Here is a 20,122-nt window from a genome sequence, read left to right on the forward strand (position 1 = left end):
ATAACTCAGTAGTTTCATGAATGAAACCTAAAACTGTGCTGATAGTTTCTCTGGGGGTTTATCAGTGTGTTGTTAAAAAAAAAAAAAAGATTTGTTTGCTGAGTTTTTGTTAAGGAACTTGTAGCAATCCAACTTCTTTGGACTCAGAAAGAAAAGTAACAATGGGGAATTATGGAAGCAAGTGTATTAATTTGGTTTATTTGAACTTCCTACCCCAATTTTAGTTTAATAAAATATGTTTAGGGTGCTATAAAACCTTTACTAATGTGTAGGAATCTTATTTAATCATGATTTTGGTAAGTTATTCTTAATAGTGGATAAGCAACAATATTGTAGAAAATAATGACAAATCAAAAGATGTTAAAATAACATTCAGCCATTTCCTCCAGTATTTTTGAAATTATTTCTAAGATTAGAAATCAATGCTTATGTCATGATATTAGATAGAAATTATCTTTATGATATGAAAATATTAGAAAACAGTGCTCCTAGGCAAATAAATGTCTTGTGTTGTTTTAATAAAAAAAAATTGTTGCTTTACTAGTTTATGAGATTCCTCTTGATTCTGATGACTAAATCCACTCTATAAAATATTGATTAAGAAGACAGTAGATCCAAAATTAAAAGTGTTATCTGGAAATATTCAGGAACTAAATAAATGCAATTTATTTTATTATAACCTGTAGAGATAACCTCCATCCACCCAAACAGCCCCTTCTCCCCACATCAGTCTGCCAAGATATGTAGAGAAATAAAGAGAAATAAAGATATGTAGGGCTTGACAAAGAGACCATGGTGGTGAAGTTGCTCAGGAGGAGATTGGTAATCATCCACCCTCCACGTCAAATGTAGCACTGTTCCCATCATCCATGGGCCCCTCCCAGAGCTTGTGCATAACTTGACCTTTGAAATAACAAACCTAGAGGAATGTCAGAGTCCTGAAACTTTTCCAGAATATTTGAATATAAATAATCTTCACTCTAGTCAACAGCAGACAAGCTCATTATTTGTTCACATGTGCTCTGGCCAGGTTTTTTTTTCCTCATTTGGGGCCTTGTAATAACATTGGATTTTGTTCTTTGTGAGATGACAAACTAAGATCATATCCTTTCCACTGATTCCAAGTTTCAGGCATTTTGGGGTAAGTTTTATAATCACATTGGAATTGCAGATCAAAGCAAGAAATAAGCATTCTGGAGCTGGTGGATTCTTTTGTAGGCTGTATATAAAACATTTATATCTTGAAGGCTTAACTTACTATGAAAGTAGGTATCGATTTAAGGCGATATTACCACAAAGAGAGACATGAGAAAACTCTTGACAGCAATAATTTTATTCTCATAAACAAAGTCTGAAGTCAAGTGCAGAGTATTAGACTGTGAAGGTTTGTATATTACCACACATGAGGTACAGGAACGATATACATGTATTTAGAGGAACACTAATTTCACATTTTACGTTTGTTAAGAATTATTAGAGGTTTTATAACTCTGTTGACAATAGCACTATTTGTAATGTGATCTGCGTATACAAAAACAATCTTTTTTTTTTTTAATTTTTTTTTTTTATAAATTTTATTGTTATATTCCCCATACAATTGCAGCCCCCCCCATTCTGACCCCAATCCCTCCCCTCCCGCCCCCGCCCCCCTAAAAGTGTCTCTGGTTCATAGTTTTTTGTTGATTTTGATTTTCACTTTCTTATAGTTATTCATTTTCCTGGTCCCTTATTTAAGTTTTCTAGATTCCTGCTATGAGTGAGACCATCCGGTATTTTTCTCTTTCTTTTTGGCTTATTTCGCTGAGCATGATCCCTTCCAGCGCCATCCATGTTGCTGCAAATTGCATGTGTTTATCTTTTTTTGAATGCTGAGTAATATTCCATGGTATATATGTACCACATCTTCTTGATCCAGTCATCTATTTTTGGGCATTTGGGTTGTTTCCAAAGCTTAGCTATTGTAAACAGTGCTGCTATAAACATAGGGGTGCAGGTGTTGTTTGGAATTGATGTTTCTGTGTCCTTTGGGTAAATACCTAGGAGTGGAATTGCTGGATCATATGGAAGCTCTATGTTTAGTAGGTCCAGAAATCTCCACACAGCTTTCCACAGTGGTTGGACCAGTTTGCACTCCCACCAACAGTGCAGAAGAGTTCCTTTTTCTCCACACCCTCGCCAACATTTGTTGTTGCTAGTTTTATAAAAACAATCTTTAATGTGGAAATTCTCATTAGCTTAAAAGGCTAGTCAAACGTCACCTTTAAAAGCCGAGTCACAATCTAATTTAACATCACAGTTCACAGTTTCCCTCTCCATTTCACCTGGCAGATTAATCCCACCTCAGCAGTGCCATTATGTGTCTGCCTTGATGGTGTGGAAAAATACACACAAATGTCTGGTATTTTTGAGCATGTCGGTTGTGACAAATTTAAATGTGTTCCAATAGTGCATCTGCAAATAAGTAGGTGGAGATTTATGGTTTTTTTTTTTAACTTAAGGATGAGGAAATTGACCACTGTGGGATAATTAAAAATAACAATTCTCTGGAAAAGCAGTAACTATGTTCTTAAATGTCAGGGCACCAAGCGGCAATATTCTGCGATCAAAATTGGATAATTTATATCTTTGTCACTTGAAGATCAGATATATATTTGAGTTAATGAATCATCCCACCAACATCCTCTAACTAAAGCAAATTTTATTCTTTTTCACAGGCAATCTTTAGTCAATTGAATAATAAATCCTTCTGCCTTTTCCCAGATCATAGGACAGGGAGGCTCTTACAGGCAGACCACAATTAAATAATGAGACTCTAGAGAAGAGATTCTACTTTGTTTTAGAAGAATTTCAGTGAAGAACATAGCCCGGGCTACTTTGGCTTCCTTCTCACTATTTAAAATAGTAAAATCATGTGACTATTTTTAATTTTTTTCAGTTAATCACTGAGATTTTTCTTAAGTGCTCGAGAGTGGGATGTATTAATTTCTTGATGACTTCCAATATCCAAATCAATGCCCAGTACCCTACAGTAGTGAGGTTCATGAGGAAATGTTCCCCTTCTTTCAAAAAATAACCCTAAAGCATTTATGTTTACAAAGAATATTCATGTGCATTTTGTTTTTTTGAGCTTCACAATAACACTATAGTTAAAGACTATTAATTGCTATTTTATATCTCCATTTTAATTTCTCTTAAAGCAGAAATTAAGATTCAGAGGAACTAAGTCACTTGCTCAAGGTCATGTGTTTACTGAATGGAATAATCACCACTTGAGATTTGCCATTTCTTCCCTATGGACAACACTTTTGCACACTCTTTTATTGCCTCTTTGATATGCTTATAAAATTGGATACTATAAACATGCCTTAAGGTACTTTGGCAAAACTTGCTCCTGGGGAATTATCCAAATTGATGATGTAGTGGGAGCATTATTAATTTGAGTCGATGATCTGAACTGGAATGTATAAATACCCAGTTTTAAGTGGCCTTGGTCAGATGTTCAATGTAAATGGCTAGGAATGGTTGACACAGGCAAATTTTAAGTGTTCTCCATGAAATATTACATAGCAAGGGGCTTTGAAAGTTAATTTACATTAGATAAAACCTTACAGGTTAATGGAGTCATTTATATTTCTGTTCAGGTCTAAAACTGTGGCTGCTAGTAACATTATATTGAAATGTAGATGTGAATTCTCATGTTCATTTAAATTGTTTAACTCAGGAATACAAGGGAACCAAATAAGGGATCAGGGAAAAAAATAAAGTTATAATAAATAAACAACATTAGCAGGCAACTATAAATCAAAGACATTCTACAAGGGAGGAGGAGGCAGAGGTAGCAAAACAGGGGAGAGAAGAGCACAAGGGACTATGGTGATGGTTCACGGGTGAATTGGTAGGAATTTTACAGGGACTAGACTGAGAGGAGAAAGCATACAGTGAAAAATGATGTAAATATATATATAAATATTAAAATACAAAAAATAGTTTACCTCAGTCTAAAAATTTGCTCCAGTGAGATCATTTGTCTATTGTTAGCTCTCAACCTGAATTTCAAGATACTTTGGTTCTTTAAAAATAGTTTTGAGAAAAGAAAGTGATTTTTAGTTAAGGTGTATTGTAAACCCATTGTGATTAAAGCATGCTAAAGTAAACAACTTTTATTGAACTAATTTTAAGTATAAAACTTAAACTAAAACTGTTGTAAAGTATCAATGAGGAAAAGTATTTCTTTTATTAATTATTTTTTTTTCTTGAATTATTGTGGTCCCCATAGTTCTCCTGCCACTCTATCACCCGTGAACCATCACTATATTCCCTGGTGTTCTTCCCTCCCATTGACCTTTTGTTTGATTTCTCTAAATTCCACATATAAATGAGAACATCCAGTATTTATCTTTTTCCTTCTGACTTATTTTGGTTACCATAATCTCTTCCCCAGCTACACCTATGTTGCTGCAAATGGCATGAGTTTGTCTTTTTTGATTGCTGAGTAATATTCCATTGTATAAATATATCACAACTTTTTGATCCATTTGTTTATTTGGGGGCATTTGGTCTGTTTCCATATCTTGGCTATTGTAAATAGTGCTGCAGTAAACATAGGAGTGCAGGTTTCCATTCTAATGAGTGTTTTTGTGTTCTGAATAGATTCCTAGGATGAAAGATCCATTATGAAAGATCCATTATGAAAGATCCATTATGAAAGATCCATTTTTAATTTTCTGAGGAATATCCACACAGTTTTCCATAGAGACTGGACTAGTTTATATTCCCGCCAGCAGTGTAAGAGGGTTCCTTTTATCTCTAAATCCTCTCCAGCTTTTGTTGTTTCCATTTTTTTTTTTAATGTTGGCCATTTTTACTGGAATGAGGTGGTATCTCATTTTGGTTTTGATTTGCATTTACCTGATAACTAGTGATGTTGGACATTTTTTCATAAGCCTATTTGCAATTCTTTTTTGGAGAAGTGTCTTTTTTAGTTCTTTTGCCCATTTTTTTTTTTGATTGGGTTGTTTTTGTTGAGTTGTGCAAATTCCTTGTAGATCTTTGATACCAGTCCCTTATCTGTTGTATGGTGAGTAAATATTTTTCTCCCATTCAGTATGATATCTCTTTGTTTTGATTACTTTTTCTTTTGCTGTACAGAGCTTTTTAGTTTGATGTAGTCCCAGCTGTTTATCGTCTTTGTTTTCCTTGCTTCTGGAGAAGAATTCCCAAAGATGTTTCTGAGGTTTATGTCATGGAGTATTTTGCCTATGATTTTTTCTATGTATTTTATGGTGTCAAATCTTACATTTGAGTCTTTTATCCATTCTGAGTTGATTTTTGCATATGGTATGATATAGTAGTCTGGTTTCATTTCATTTTTTTTATGTTGCAGTCCAGTTTTCCCAACACCATTTATTGAAGAGGCTTTTCTTGATCCACTGTATAGTCTTTGCTCCTTTGTTGTAAATGAATTGACCATATATGTGTGGTTTTATTCCTGGGCTTTCAATTTTATTCCTTTGGTCTATGTGTCTATTTTTGTTCCAGTATCATGCTGTTTTTGTTATAATGGCTTTGTAGTATTATTTGAAGTCCGGGAGTGTAATGTTTCCATTCTTTCTCCTTCTAGTCAGGAGAGCTTTTGCTATCTGGGGTTTTTTGTGGTTGCACATTTCAGCAATATTTTTTCTATTTCTTTGAAGAATGTCATTGAGACTTTTATTGGAATTGCATTGAATCTGCAAATTGCTTTTGGTAGAATGGCCATTTTTATAATGTTAACTCTTCTGATCCATGAGCAAGGAATATCCATTGTTTTGTGTCTTTTATTTCTTTTAACAGTGTTTTGTAGTTTTCCTTGTATAGGTCTTTCCCAGGTTTTTAACTTTTTAGGGTACAACTGTAATTGTTAAGTTTATTCCCAGGTATTTAATTTTTGGGGGTACAATTGTAAATGGGATGATTTTCTTAATTTCTTCCTCAATGAGGAAAACTTTTAAAAGAAGTCCAGCTTCATTTTTTTCACATATCTATATGAATGTGAGCCAGGTTGTGAAGAAAGTAACAGGTAAAAATTCTTAGAAAATCTGCTTTAATGAATAAATATGAGTTATTTGTAGTTAATACTTCATTATATTTCAAGGAACACACAAACTTTTGAAAATAAGTTTTTTCCTGTGGACCTAACAATTTCAATTTTGTCAACTTTTTTTTTTTTTCTGAAATAGTGAAAATGTAAATTTTAAATTAACTTTGGTCCAAATAACCATATGCCTGAATACAGTTGGGGAGTTCATAGCATGTTGTTGAATTTCTGTATTTCCAAAAGAAGTTGATTCATTGTTTTCAAATTGTTTTGCAGGATCCTGCAAACCAAAAATGTGGTGGAAGAAAGAAAACTGTGTCTTTCAGCAGCATGCCATCAGAAAAGAAAATCAGCAGTGCCAGCGACTGTATCAGCTTTATGCAAGCTGGCTGTGAACTAAAGAAAGTCCGACCAAATTCTCGCATTTATAACCGTTTTTTTACTCTGGACACAGACCTCCAAGCTCTTCGCTGGGAACCTTCCAAGAAAGACCTTGAGAAAGCTAAGCTTGATATTTCTGCCATAAAAGAGATCAGACTGGGGAAGAACACGGAAACATTTAGAAACAATGGCCTTGCTGACCAGATTTGTGAAGACTGTGCCTTTTCCATACTCCATGGGGAAAACTATGAATCTCTGGACCTAGTTGCCAATTCAGCAGATGTAGCAAACATCTGGGTGTCAGGGTTACGGTACCTGGTCTCACGAAGTAAGCAGCCGCTTGATTTTATGGAGGGTAATCAGAACACACCAAGGTTCATGTGGTTGAAAACAGTGTTTGAAGCAGCAGACATTGATGGGAATGGGATTATGTTGGAGGACACCTCTGTAGAGTTAATAAAACAACTCAACCCTACTCTGAAGGAATCCAAGATCAGGTTAAAGTTTAAAGAAATCCAGAAGAGCAAAGAAAAACTAACCACCCGGGTGACAGAAGAAGAATTTTGCGAAGCTTTTTGTGAACTTTGCACCAGACCAGAAGTGTACTTCTTACTTGTACAGATATCTAAAAACAAAGAATATTTGGATGCCAATGATCTCATGATCTTTTTAGAAGCTGAGCAAGGAGTTACCCATATCACTGAAGAGATGTGCTTAGACATTATTCGGAGGTATGAACTTTCTGAAGAAGGACGTCAAAAAGGATTTCTTGCAATTGATGGCTTTACCCAGTATTTGTTGTCACCAGAATGTGACATTTTTGATCCTGAGCAAAAAAAAGGTTGCCCAAGATATGACCCAGCCATTATCTCACTACTACATCAATGCTTCTCATAACACCTATCTTATAGAAGACCAGTTCAGGGGACCGGCTGATATTAATGGGTATGTCAGAGCTTTGAAAATGGGCTGTCGAAGCATTGAACTTGATGTAAGTGATGGTTCAGACAATGAACCAATTGTTTGTAATCGAAATAATGTGACAACACATCTTTCTTTTCGAAGTGTCTTAGAGGTGATAAACAAATTTGCTTTTGTTGCTTCTGAATACCCACTCATTCTTTGCTTGGGGAATCACTGCTCCCTACCACAGCAGAAGATAATGGTTCAACAGATGAAAAAGGTCTTTGGAAATAAACTCTATACTGAAGCACCTTTGCCATCAGAATCCTACCTCCCATCACCGGAAAAATTAAAAAGAATGATTATTGTGAAAGGAAAGAAATTGCCTTCTGATCCAGATATTTTAGAGGGAGAAGTAACAGACGAAGATGAAGAAGCTGAAATGTCTCGGAGGATGTCAGCAGATTACAATGGTGAGCAGAAGCAAATCTGGCTGTGTAGGGAGCTCTCTGATTTGGTATCAATCTGTAAATCTGTTCAGTACAGGGATTTCGAACTGTCTATGAAAAGCCAAAACTATTGGGAAATTTGCTCATTTAGTGAAACAGAGGCCAGCCGAATTGCAAATGAATACCCAGAAGACTTTGTAAATTATAATAAGAAGTTCTTATCAAGAATCTATCCAAGTGCCATGAGGATCGATTCCAGTAACTTGAATCCACAAGACTTTTGGAATTGTGGTTGTCAGATTGTAGCAATGAATTTCCAGACTCCAGGTCCAATGATAGACCTGCACACAGGCTGGTTTCTTCAAAATGGAGGATGTGGTTATGTTCTAAGGCCATCTATCATGCGGGATGAAGTTTCTTACTTCAGTGCAAACACAAAGGGGATTGTACCGGGAGTGTCGCCTCTTGCTCTTCATATCAAGATCATCAGTGGTCAGAATTTCCCAAAGCCAAAAGGAGCTTGTGCCAAAGGGGATGTCATAGATCCCTATGTTTGTATAGAGATACACGGAATACCAGCTGACTGTGCAGAACAAAGAACTAAAACTGTACAACAAAACAGCGATAATCCTATTTTTGATGAAACGTTTGAGTTTCAAGTAAACCTACCCGAACTGGCCATGATTCGCTTCGTTGTTCTGGATGATGACTACATCGGGGACGAGTTTATCGGGCAGTACACAATACCTTTTGAATGTTTGCAGCCTGGATATCGACACGTTCCCCTCCGCTCCTTTGTGGGGGACATCATGGAGCACGTGACCCTTTTTGTCCATATAGCAATAACCAATCGAAGTGGAGGAGGAAAGGCACAGAAGCGAAGCCTTTCAGTGAGAATGGGGAAGAAAGTTCGCGAATATACTATGCTCAGGAATATCGGTCTTAAAACCATAGATGACGTCTTTAAAATAGCAGTTCATCCTTTACGAGAAGCCATAGACATGAGGGAAAATATGCAGGTAGGAAAAAAAAAAATCCCATACTCTTCTTTCCTGTTCCTACTTCTTATTCCTTTTACTAGTGAACATTGTGTTTTACTCGTGATCTGATTCATCAAAAATTATCAGAAGGGTTGGGTACCCCTGAACTAAGTTCAGTATTGCCTGTGATAAAGCATATATATATATATATATATATATATATGCTTTTTAATTATGAATGCTGTGTGTTAAAATTGGGCTAAGACAGTTAATGGAGCATCAGTGTAGCAAAATGCTCTAGATCCATTGAATAACTAAATTGATTTATGGGACTGTATATACAAAACAATGAAAAGAATAGAACATAAAGTATTCTATGGATGTGTAATATAGTAACTAATATATATACTCATATATACTAAATACGAGCATATGCAGAATATTTGCAGATATGAATATGAGAGGGAATTTGAAATCATTAAAAATGTAAGGCCTATTAGATTAATTTTCATTATTTAAATGTATAACAATGATAATAAATTACTCCCCTCGATAGCAAACAAAACTAAACAAATAAAATTCAGCACTGACCTTGTTACAAACTGTTTTAAAAAGTTTATTTTATTAATTTTCAGTATTTTATATGTCTGTAATTTTGGGGTTACATTTTTATTCCTCCGTATTTATTCTTCTCTTAGAATGTGGTTAATATAATGAGTAAACATTCTGGACTTAACTCTATACCCATGTGATCTTGAGCAAATTATTTCATATTTCAGATCATCAGTTTTCTCCACATAAGTAGTGATATATCACAGGATTGTTATATATTATGAAAAGTGAGTATTCATAAATTGCTTAGTCTTGGCATGTAAAAATTTAATGTTATTTTTCTTCATTGTAATCAGAAATGGGTGAAAACTTTTGTATTTAATGCTACTTAATATATTTTTTCTAGGCTGATATTTCTGAGAAGCAATTAGATAATAAATATTTATAAGGCTCCTGCAGTGTGCATGGAGGTGTTAAGCAACAGCACTGCATGTATGAGAGTAAAAGAGGAGAAAAATAATCTTCAAGGGACTTAATTTTCTCCTTTATATAGCATTTTATAATAATCTTCATTAAAAATTCCCTGCTTCCAAGATAGAAAGCAAGTTTGAAGAGGTTGAGTAATTTCTTAAATATTGCAGTTAATAAATAGCAATGTTGGGCTTTAAATCTAGAATTCCTTACTACTAAAACCCATAGCTCATTGGATTTTAGTGATGTAATGCTGAGCCCCAAACCCATGACTTGGTAAAAACTTTGTTTTTACATTATTTACAGAGTAATTCTTAGATAGGCTTAAAATTAATTTTAAATAGTGAAAAATAGTAAGAAATAGCATGGTATACAAATTGTATTTAAATACTTAGATTGTATTTAACTTGAGGTGGGATACCTTAGCCACTATTTTAAAAATAGACACCAGGAGGGGCGGAGCAACATGGCGGCGAGGAGACGCTGCGAGTAAGATCTCCCATTAAAAAAGTTAATAGGGAGGAAAAGCGGCAGGTCCCAGTGAGAACCGGGACACGGAAGATAAACGGACGACTCCAGCAAACTGCCCGAAGAAGAAAGTGGCCATAAAAGAGGACCAGAAGGGAGGGAAGCGCAGAACCCTGCTCCCCTCCCCCGCCCACAGAGGCGGCACTCTCCGACCAGCAGAGAGGAGGAAAACAACAAACTAAAACTGCCAACAAGAACAAAGACGCAGCAAGCGGGACTGTGAGTGGAAAGGAACTATTGCAGCCACCACACCCTGTGAACGGGAGCTGTGGAGAACCCCCGCAGGATCCGCCGCGGAGGTGAGCTCCAGCGCCATTGAAGAGAGCCCCGCCCAGGAGGAGACCAGCCCCAGCACACAGCCCCGGCCGCCCGGTAAGCCTGCGCGGAAAAGCGGCGCGCTGGAAAAACAGACGCGAGCGGGATTGCGCGGGGAAAGCGGCGCGGATTGCGTGGATCGGATCGCAGCTGCCCAGGTCCCCGCGCCTGCGACCTCGGCTTGCGGGGAGACGCGCGGAGGCCCTCCCGGAGAGAGCAGGAACCAGGCGCCCAGGCAGGGGAGCAGGATTCAAAAGGCGCCATTCCCGCGCCACTGATCTGGGCTACAGCCCGCGTCCTGGAACTGAGGGCTTTGGAACTGAGACCCGGGGCACGAAATTAGGGGCGTGGGTTCCCCACGACGGTGGGGCACAAGGCAGACACAGCACCCCAAAGCCGTTGAGGTGTACCCTACCATCCCTGCTCTGCTCCCTGTCCCACTGGGTGGAAAATCAGCTCCCCAAGGGCTCTAGGAGAGATCTCTGGCGCCACCTAGCGACTTGAAGCCAGCACAGGCTCCTGAAGGAGCTAGTGGCCAGCTGGGGAGTTAGCCCACGCCGGGCCCCTTCCGAACAAGTAGTCTGAGCCCACAGGGAGAGCGAGCACCCACAGCCGGGGCAGACCAAGCGCGCAGAAGAGTGTGCCTGAGACCGGACGCGCAGGGAGTGTGTCCCACATCACCATTATAGAATAGGGACATTTCTTCAGTAAAGACTACCTGCAGAAGGCTTCCTCAGGAGCCAGAGGTGAGCGGGGGAAGTTCGCCCACGCCAGACCCCCTCTGGCCTGCAGTCCAAGCCCAGAGGGGGAGCAGGAACCCACCGCCGGGGCAGACCAGGCGCACAGGGGAGTGTGTCCCCACATCGGCATTTTAGAACAGGGACCTTTCTCCAGTAAAGACTGCTTGAAACTGACAGATGACTCCTGGAGGAACCAGAGGGGAGCAGAGAAGCCCACCCAAGATGCCGGCCAGTCCCAACTACACAGTGTCCCAACGCATACGGCAAATTAGAAAACAGACAGTAGGGAGGAGAAGAACCACACGCAACCTAGCAACTCTCCAGAGAAAAAGCACACCACAAAAAGAAAACCAGCCCCCAGATGGCAACGACAGTAACTTGGAAGAACTTCTGAGCCTTCCAGAAAGAGAATTTAAAATTGCCGTGATTAAAAAACTGACAGAAGTCATAAAGGAAAACAATGATAAGGGAAAAATAATCAACGATCAGAAGAATGAAATTGAGTCCCTAAAGAGGGAAGTAAAAGAAATGCAGGAGATCAAAGAATTAATGGAAGAACTAAAGAATTCTGGGAAAAGCAATGAAAGCAGAATAGATGAAATGGAAGAACGAATAAGTAATCTTGAAGACACAGAAATAAAAGAACCAAAACAGAAAAGGAAAGAGAAGTACGAAGGAAAAAGAATGAAGAAAGACTTCGGGAACTATCTGACTCCATGAGGAAAGGAAATATAAGAGTTATAGGAATACCAGAAGGAGAGGAGAGAGAAGTAGGAACAGAGAAAATATTCAAAGAGATAATTGAAGAGAACTTCCCAAATGTGAAGAAGGAGCTGAAAATTGATATACAAGAAGCAAGAAGAACACCAAACTTCCACGACGAAAGGAAAAATACAGCAAGACACATAATAGTAAAGCTCCCAAGAATCCAGGACAAGGAAAAAATAATGAAGCTGGCAAGAGGGAAGAAACAGATAACATTCAAAGGAAAGCCAATCAGGCTGACATCAGACTTCTCCGAAGAAACACTACGGGCAAGGAGAGAGTGGAGGGACATAGTCAACAGACTCCAAGAAAACAGATGCCAACCAAGAATACTCTATCCCGCAAAGCTCTCCTTCCTCTTTGAAGAAAGAATATGGACCTTCCCAGACAAACAGAAACTCCGGAATTTCATTGCAACTAAACCCCCACTCCAAAAAATACTACAAGGAGTCCTAAAGCCAGAACCTCAGAGGGACGAATAACAATGAAAGAAGGCCAAAAAAAAAAAAAAGTTATTAAAAGAATAAATAAATAAAATCAAAGGAAAGACAAACACAATGGCAAATACAGATGTTAACATATCAATATTAACTCTAAATGTAAATGGACTAAACTCTTCAATAAAAAGACACAGAGTTGCAGCCTGGATTAAGAAACAAAACCCAACCTTTTGCTGTCTCCAGGAAACACATTTAGCTACAAAAGATAAAAATAGGCTCAAAGTTAAAGGATGGAAAACAATCCTACAAGCAAATGGACCAAAAAAGAAAGCAGGAACAGCTATACTTATATCAGATAAAACAGATTTCAAACTCAAAAAGATAAAAAGAGACCCCAATGGTCACTACATTATGATCAAGGGGACAATACTTCAAGAAGAAATAACACTCATTAACATATACTCACCAAACGAAGGAGCACCAAAATATATCAGACAACTGTTGTCCTCTCTGAAAACAGACATCAGAGAAAACACATACGTAGTGGGAGACTTCAACACACCACTATCAACAATGGATAGATCAACAAGACAAAAAATAAGTAAAGAAACCAAAGCTCTAAATAAGGACCTAGAGCAATTGGGCTTAACAGACATCTATAGAACACTAAACCCCAAAAAACGGAGTACACATTTTTCTCAAGCGCACACGGATCATTCTCCAGGATCGATCACATACTGGGGCACAAGACAAACATCAACAGATACACCAAGATTGAAATCATATCAACCATCTTTTCTGACCATGAAGGCATCAAACTAGAAATAAACCATAAAAAGAAGGCAAGGAACCTTCCTACCTCATGGAGATTAAAAACCACACTACTGGAAGACCACTGGACTAATGAGGAGATCAAAGAAGAAATTAAAAAATTTTTTGAATTGAACGACAAGGAGGACACCAATATCCTAAATGTATGGGATGCAGCAAAAGCAGTAATAAGAGGAAAATATATAGCAATAGAAGCTCACATCAAGAAACAAGAAAGAACTCAAAGAAACAACCTAATCTCGAAGCTCAAAGATCTAGAAAAAGAACAACAAAAAAACCCCAAAACCAGTAGAAGAAAAGAAATAATAAAAACCAAAGCAGAAATAAATGAAATTGAAACTAAAAAAACAATCCAAAAGATCAATGAAACCAAGAGCTGGTTCTTTGAAAAAATCAATAAAATAGACAAACCCCTAGCCAGGCTCACAAAGGAAAAAAGGGAGAAAGCACAAATAAACAGGATCATCAATGAAAGAGGAGAAATCACAACGGACACAGCAGAAATCAAAAGAATAATCAGTAACTACTATGAACAGTTATATGGAAACAAGTTTAACAATCTAGAGGAGATGGACAAATTCCTACAACTCTACAATCACCCAAAGCTAGATAAAGAAGAAATAGAACACCTAAACAGACCAATTACAATTAGCGAAATTGAAATGGTAATCAAAAACCTCCCCAAAAACAAAAGCCCAGGACCTGATGGATTTACAAATGAATTCTACCAAACATTCAGAGACGAATTAGTGCCTATCCTTCACAAACTCTTCCAAAAAATTGAGAAGGAAGGGACAATACCAAACACGTTCTATGAAGCCAACATTACACTAATACCAAAACCGAACAAGGACAACACAAAAAAGGAAAACTACAGGCCAATCTCCCTAATGAACACTGATGCAAAAATCCTCAATAAAATTTTAGCCATCAGAATCCAACAATGTATCCATAAGATAATTCACCACGACCAAGTAGGATTCATTCCAGGGACACAAGGATGGTTTAACATCCGAAAATCAATCAACGTTATCCAACACATCAACAAAAAGAAATATAAAAACCATATGATAATATCAATAGATGCTGAGAAAGCTTTCGACAAAGTGCAACACCCATTCATGATAAAAGCCCTTGAAATTCTTGGGATACAAGGAACATACCTTAACATCATAAAGGCCATCTATGACAAGCCAACAGCCAGTATCATTCTCAATGGTGAAAAGCTGAAAGCAATTCCATTAAGATCTGGAACAAGACAAGGATGTCCACTCTCACCACTGCTTTTCAATATAATACTGGAAGTCCTAGCCAGGGCAATAAGACAAGAGAAAGACATCCAAGGAATCCAAATAGGAAAAGAAGAAGTCAAACTATCACTATTTGCAGACGATATGATATTATACATAGAGAACCCCAAAAACTCCACAGAAAAGCTAATTCAACTCATCAATCAGTTCAGTAAAGTGGCAGGATACAAAATCAACACGCAAAAGTCAGTAGCCTTCCTATACACAAACAATAAATCTGAAGAAGAAGAAATCAAAAAAACCATCCCTTTCGTTATTGAAACAAAAAAAATCAAATATTTGGGAATAAATCTAACAAAAGAGGTAAAGGACCTATACAAAGAAAACTATAAAACACTGTTAAAAGAAATAGAAGAAGACACAAAGAAATGGAGAGATATCCCCTGCTCATGGATTGGAAGAATAAACATTATTAAAATGGCCATCCTTCCAAAAGCAATATACAGATTCAATGCTATTCCAATCAAAATTTCAATGTCATTCTTCAAAGAAATAGAACAATTATTGATGAAATTCATATGGAATCACAAAAAACCCCGAATAGCCAAAGCTCTCCTGAAAAAAAAGAAGGGAATGGAGGCATCACACTCCCAGACTTCAAACTATACTACAAAGCCATAATCATCAAAACTGCATGGTATTGGAACAAGAACAGACATACAGACCAATGGAATCGAATAGAAAATCCAGAAATAAACCCACAGATTTATGGTCAACTAATCTTTGACAAAGGAGCAAAGACTATGCATTGGAGCAAAGAAAGTTTGTTCAATAAATGGTGCTGGGAAAACTGGGTCGCTACATGCAAAAGAATGAAGCTTGACCACTACCTCACACCATACACAAAAATCAACTCAAAATGGATTAAAGAATTAGACATAAGACCTGAAACCATAAAATATATAGAAGGAAATTTAGGCGAAACACTACGTGATTTGCACATCAAAGACATCTTTACAGACACATCACCCAAAGCAGTGATAGTGAAGGCGAAGATAAACAGCTGGGACTACATCAAATTAAAGAGCTTCTGCACAGCAAAAGAGACAATAACAAAAACAAAGAGAAACCCCACCAACTGGGAGAACATTTTTGCACCCAACACTAATGATAAAGGACTGATCACAAAAATCTGCAAAGAGCTGATGAGACTCAACAACAACAAAGAAAATAATCCAGTCAAAAAATGGGCAGAAGAGCTAAAAAGAAACTTCTCTGAAGAGGAAATGCAAATGGCCAACAGGCATATGAAAAAATGTTCAACATCACTTGTCATCAGGGAAATGCAAATCAAAACTACCATGAGATACCATCTTACACCAGTGAGAATGGCACATATTAAAAAAACTAGCAACAACAAATGTTGGCGAGGGTGTGGAGAAAAAGGAACTCTTCTGCACTGTTGGTGGGAGTGCAAACTGGTCCAACCACTGTGGAAAGCTGTGTGGAGATTTCTGGACCTACTAAACATAGAGCTTCCATATGATCCAGCAATTCCACTCCTAGGTATTTACCCAAAGGACACAGAAACATCAATTCCAAAGAACACCTGCACCCCTATGTTTATAGCAGCACTGTTTACAATAGCTAAGCTTTGGAAACAACCCAAATGCCCAAAAATAGATGACTGGATCAAGAAGATGTGGTACATATATACCATGGAATATTACTCAGCATTCAAAAAAGATAAACACATGCAATTTGCAGCAACATGGATGGCACTGGAAGGGATCATGCTCAGCGAAATAAGCCAAAAAGAAAAAGAAAAATACCGGATGGTCTCACTCATAGCAGGAATCTAGAAAACTTAAATAAGGGACCAGGAAAATGAATAACTATAAGAAAGTGAAAATCAAAATCAACAAAATACTATGAACCAGAGACACTTTTAGGGGGGCATGGGCGGGAGGGGAGGTATTGGGGTCAGAATGGGGGTGCTGCAATTGTATGGGGAATATAACAATAAAATTTATTATCTAATAAAAAAAAAATAAAAATAAATTATCAATAATCACAATATTAAAAAAAAAATAAATAAAAATAGACACCAAATATTAACACCTTTCACCTGACTCTTCCTGACTCAATTCTATGACTTGCCATATAAGAAATAGAGTTTGTATGTTTCTACATAATTCTTGAATATACTCATTATATATGTGTATATGTGTATACATATATATTACATTTTACTTGCAGGTTAAAAAGAATTAGTTATAGATAAAGTTGTTCAGATTGCACTGGTAATTTATGTCCCCTCAATGTAAAGTCTTTAGAGTTAATGATTTTTTGGAGTCTAATCACCAGAAGAATGAATACCATCATTGTTAATAAATCATGAGATACATAATAAGTTGGATACTGTTCACCGTTAATAAAACAAAATAGCCTATTTCAAAATAGCCTATAGAGAAGCTGAACAAAGGGTCAGGAAAAAGACAGAACTTGCAACCTGACCATAGACCTGAGATATACAGCAGAGGAGGGAGAGAGAGAGGGGTCAAAACAAGGGAGGAAGAACATGAGGGACTGTGGTGATGGATCGTGGGTGCTATGGTGGTGGAAGAACTACGGGGTCTACACCTGAGAGGAGAAATCAAATACTATTCCAAAATTATCAGCAATGAAAGAAAATAAATTAACTAATTAAATAAGAAAAGAGCCTATTTCAAATAAAATTTTTAAAAACCTGCAACATGGACAAATGTAGCTCTATGTGAAATGTGCGTTAGTATGTTTGTTTGTGAGGTGCCCGTCTGATGGGATGGCAAAGAAATACCATTTCCGGTTAGCCAAGTGGATTGTGGTGAGTAAAGCTTCTACCTTGAGAGCAAGAGTCCATAGAAGATGCACTCACGTATAGTCAGTGACATGATTCTTGGATCATCACGATGCAAATCAAATCAGATTTTCATGCAGAGTCAGTGTGAATTTGTGTGATTATTACAGGTCTCTGCTTTAAAAAGCATAGTATAGCCTTGGGTCTCAGTCTACTTTGTGACATGCTTGTGGCAGTTGCTAAAAATTGAGAAAGATGAAGTAACAGTGAATTAGCCCTCTGTGTTACCACTGTGCATGTCACAGCACTTGTGATGGGTTATAATTCACTTTGCTACAAAGTATGTCCTTAAAGGTATAATTTTAATGAAGATACTTTTGTGTAAACCTGGAAGTGCTGGGGTGGGAAGTGATGTGCCATGTGGGCAAAGTGTAATTCATGATTTCTTCCCCACAGAATGCGATAGTGTCTATTAAGGAACTGTGTGGACTTCCTCCAATTGCCAGCCTGAAGCAGTGCCTGCTGACCCTGTCCTCTCGGCTCATCACCAGCGACAATACTCCCTCAGTCTCTCTTGTGATGAAAGACAACTTTCCTTATCTGGAGCCTCTGGGGGCAATTCCAGATGTGCAGAAAAAGATGCTGGCTGCTTATGATTTGGTAGGAAATTGTGACTCTGTGTGTATGTGTATTTATTTGTGCGTGTGTGTAATCATATGTAGAACTCTAATGAATTACAAAGAGTGTTACTTGATACCTGAATTGGGAGTGGCAGACAGTACCAGCTAACTCTGCTTCTCCTAAGCCCCAATGGGAAATTCTTAGAGAGTGCTTTGAACCCAGAGTTCTACAGAGAGCAAATAGACAATCTCTGCTTCAGCAAGAATGAATTAAATCTTCAAAATTATATACAACTTCTCATCATTTAAATGTCTTTGCCAGCAATATAACCATTTAATTGCATACATACAGGAAGTAGACTTATGATGGTACAGACAAACTTTCTCTGGAATTTAATTTCTAAGCTAATACAGTTATCTTTTTTTTTTCCAATATATAATGCTACAAATTAAGTATGTCCTTAAGGGTATAATTTTAATGAATATACTTTTGTGTAAATCTAGAAGTGCTGGGGGTGGAAGTGATGTGCCATGTGGGCAAAGTGTAATTCCATGATTTCTGTAGCTATTAAATATTATATATTTATGTATAGTACCATAACTATTTTTGCATCTCCTAATCCATTGAAAAATTAAGGAACAAATGACAGACCAGTGATATTTGCAACGTATATGCCCGGTAAAGTGTAAATATCCTTCAAATAGAAAAAACAGTAAGAACTATATGGAGGAAAAATATATTAAGTAGAATTAAATTCAGCTTTACAAAATAAATAATGGAATGCTAATCAGGACTTAAAATTATAAGACTTTATTTTTTCACACAAAAATCTAGAGACTAAAGAAAAAAAAATCTGGAGACTAGGCACCCAGGGTGGCACTTTTACAAAGTTCCATGTAACTTTCTACTCCACCATCCCTAGAATTTGGCCCTTATCCTCATGGTGCAGAATGACTGCTGAAGTACCAACCATAAATGTCATCAAATGCTCATTTAAAAATTAGTACCTCTGATAAAGAATTTAAGGAAATGGATACTCTCATCCATCTACCTCTAGTGGAAAAATAAGTTGGTATAGATTTTGGGGGGAAAAATTTGGTAGTATAATTTAAAATATTCATCCCATTTGATTTATATATATGTATTTTTTCTAAGGATTTATTTCAGTCAATAGTGATACACACACACACACGTTTATATTGTTTAATAATGTCCACATGGAGAAAATGAGTTAAATAAAATAAACCATATTATAGAATCCTTTGAAGTCACAAAAATCTTATGTTAGAATATTTAATGCTATGGAAAATAGCTCATACTATATTTTTTTAGAACTCTAGTCACAAAAAATAGAATTTAAATTGTATTTATATGTGGACACATCTAAACTGCTATCAAGATATTGATAATGATTTTTTAAAATATCAAGAAAAGTATATCTTTTTTGTTTATGCTTTTCTGTATTTTTTTTCTGTATTTGTCAATTTCTTTGAACCCAATGAATTTTTGTAATTGAATACAAATAAATGTTAAGGAAGGAGAAGAATATTTTATTATTAAAAATTGACTAGAAGAAAGACATTTGAGGTAAATATCCTACAATTGAAAAAGACAAAAATCCCAGAGTGTATTCTACTTAAAATGACATACCTCTTATAAATTATACTTCATGGTTGCTGAGGGAAAAGTTTGCATATTACCTATATCTCATTTTTCACGAAATCAATTTTTCCATCATAAAAGTAGGGACTGAAAGCTATTCAGTGAATAGGGATAATTGCCATTTAAGAGGTGAAATTAGGGTACTAGTTTCCATAGAGACAGACAGTAGAAATCATTTATTCCTCCAATTCCCTTTTAAGCTAAGAAAGAAAAATCATTCCCTGAGAGGGGAGCCTGGTCCCCTGGAGCTGGACCTGTAACAAGCAGAAAAGCACCTGGACTATGATTGGCCAGTTTCCATTTTCACATCCCCAAGTGT

At 36.9% G+C, this 20,122-nt stretch overlaps 1 protein-coding gene across 1 annotated transcript in view; it reads left to right on the plus strand.

Moving 5' to 3' along the window:
• The window catches only part of PLCL1 (phospholipase C like 1 (inactive)), a 273,563-nt gene that overhangs the window by 202,187 nt on the left and 51,254 nt on the right, over positions 1-20,122 (plus strand). The window contains 3 exon segments of the mRNA XM_037523774.2: positions 6,353-7,291; positions 7,293-8,828; positions 17,977-18,180. Of these exon segments, the coding sequence (XP_037379671.2) occupies positions 6,353-7,291; positions 7,293-8,828; positions 17,977-18,180 (2,679 nt within the window).

The sequence above is a fragment of the Talpa occidentalis genome, unplaced genomic scaffold, assembly GCF_014898055.3.
Source record: "Talpa occidentalis isolate TD23 unplaced genomic scaffold, MPIMG_talOcc4v2.1 talOcc4.3, whole genome shotgun sequence".
NCBI lineage: Eukaryota > Metazoa > Chordata > Mammalia > Eulipotyphla > Talpidae > Talpa > Talpa occidentalis.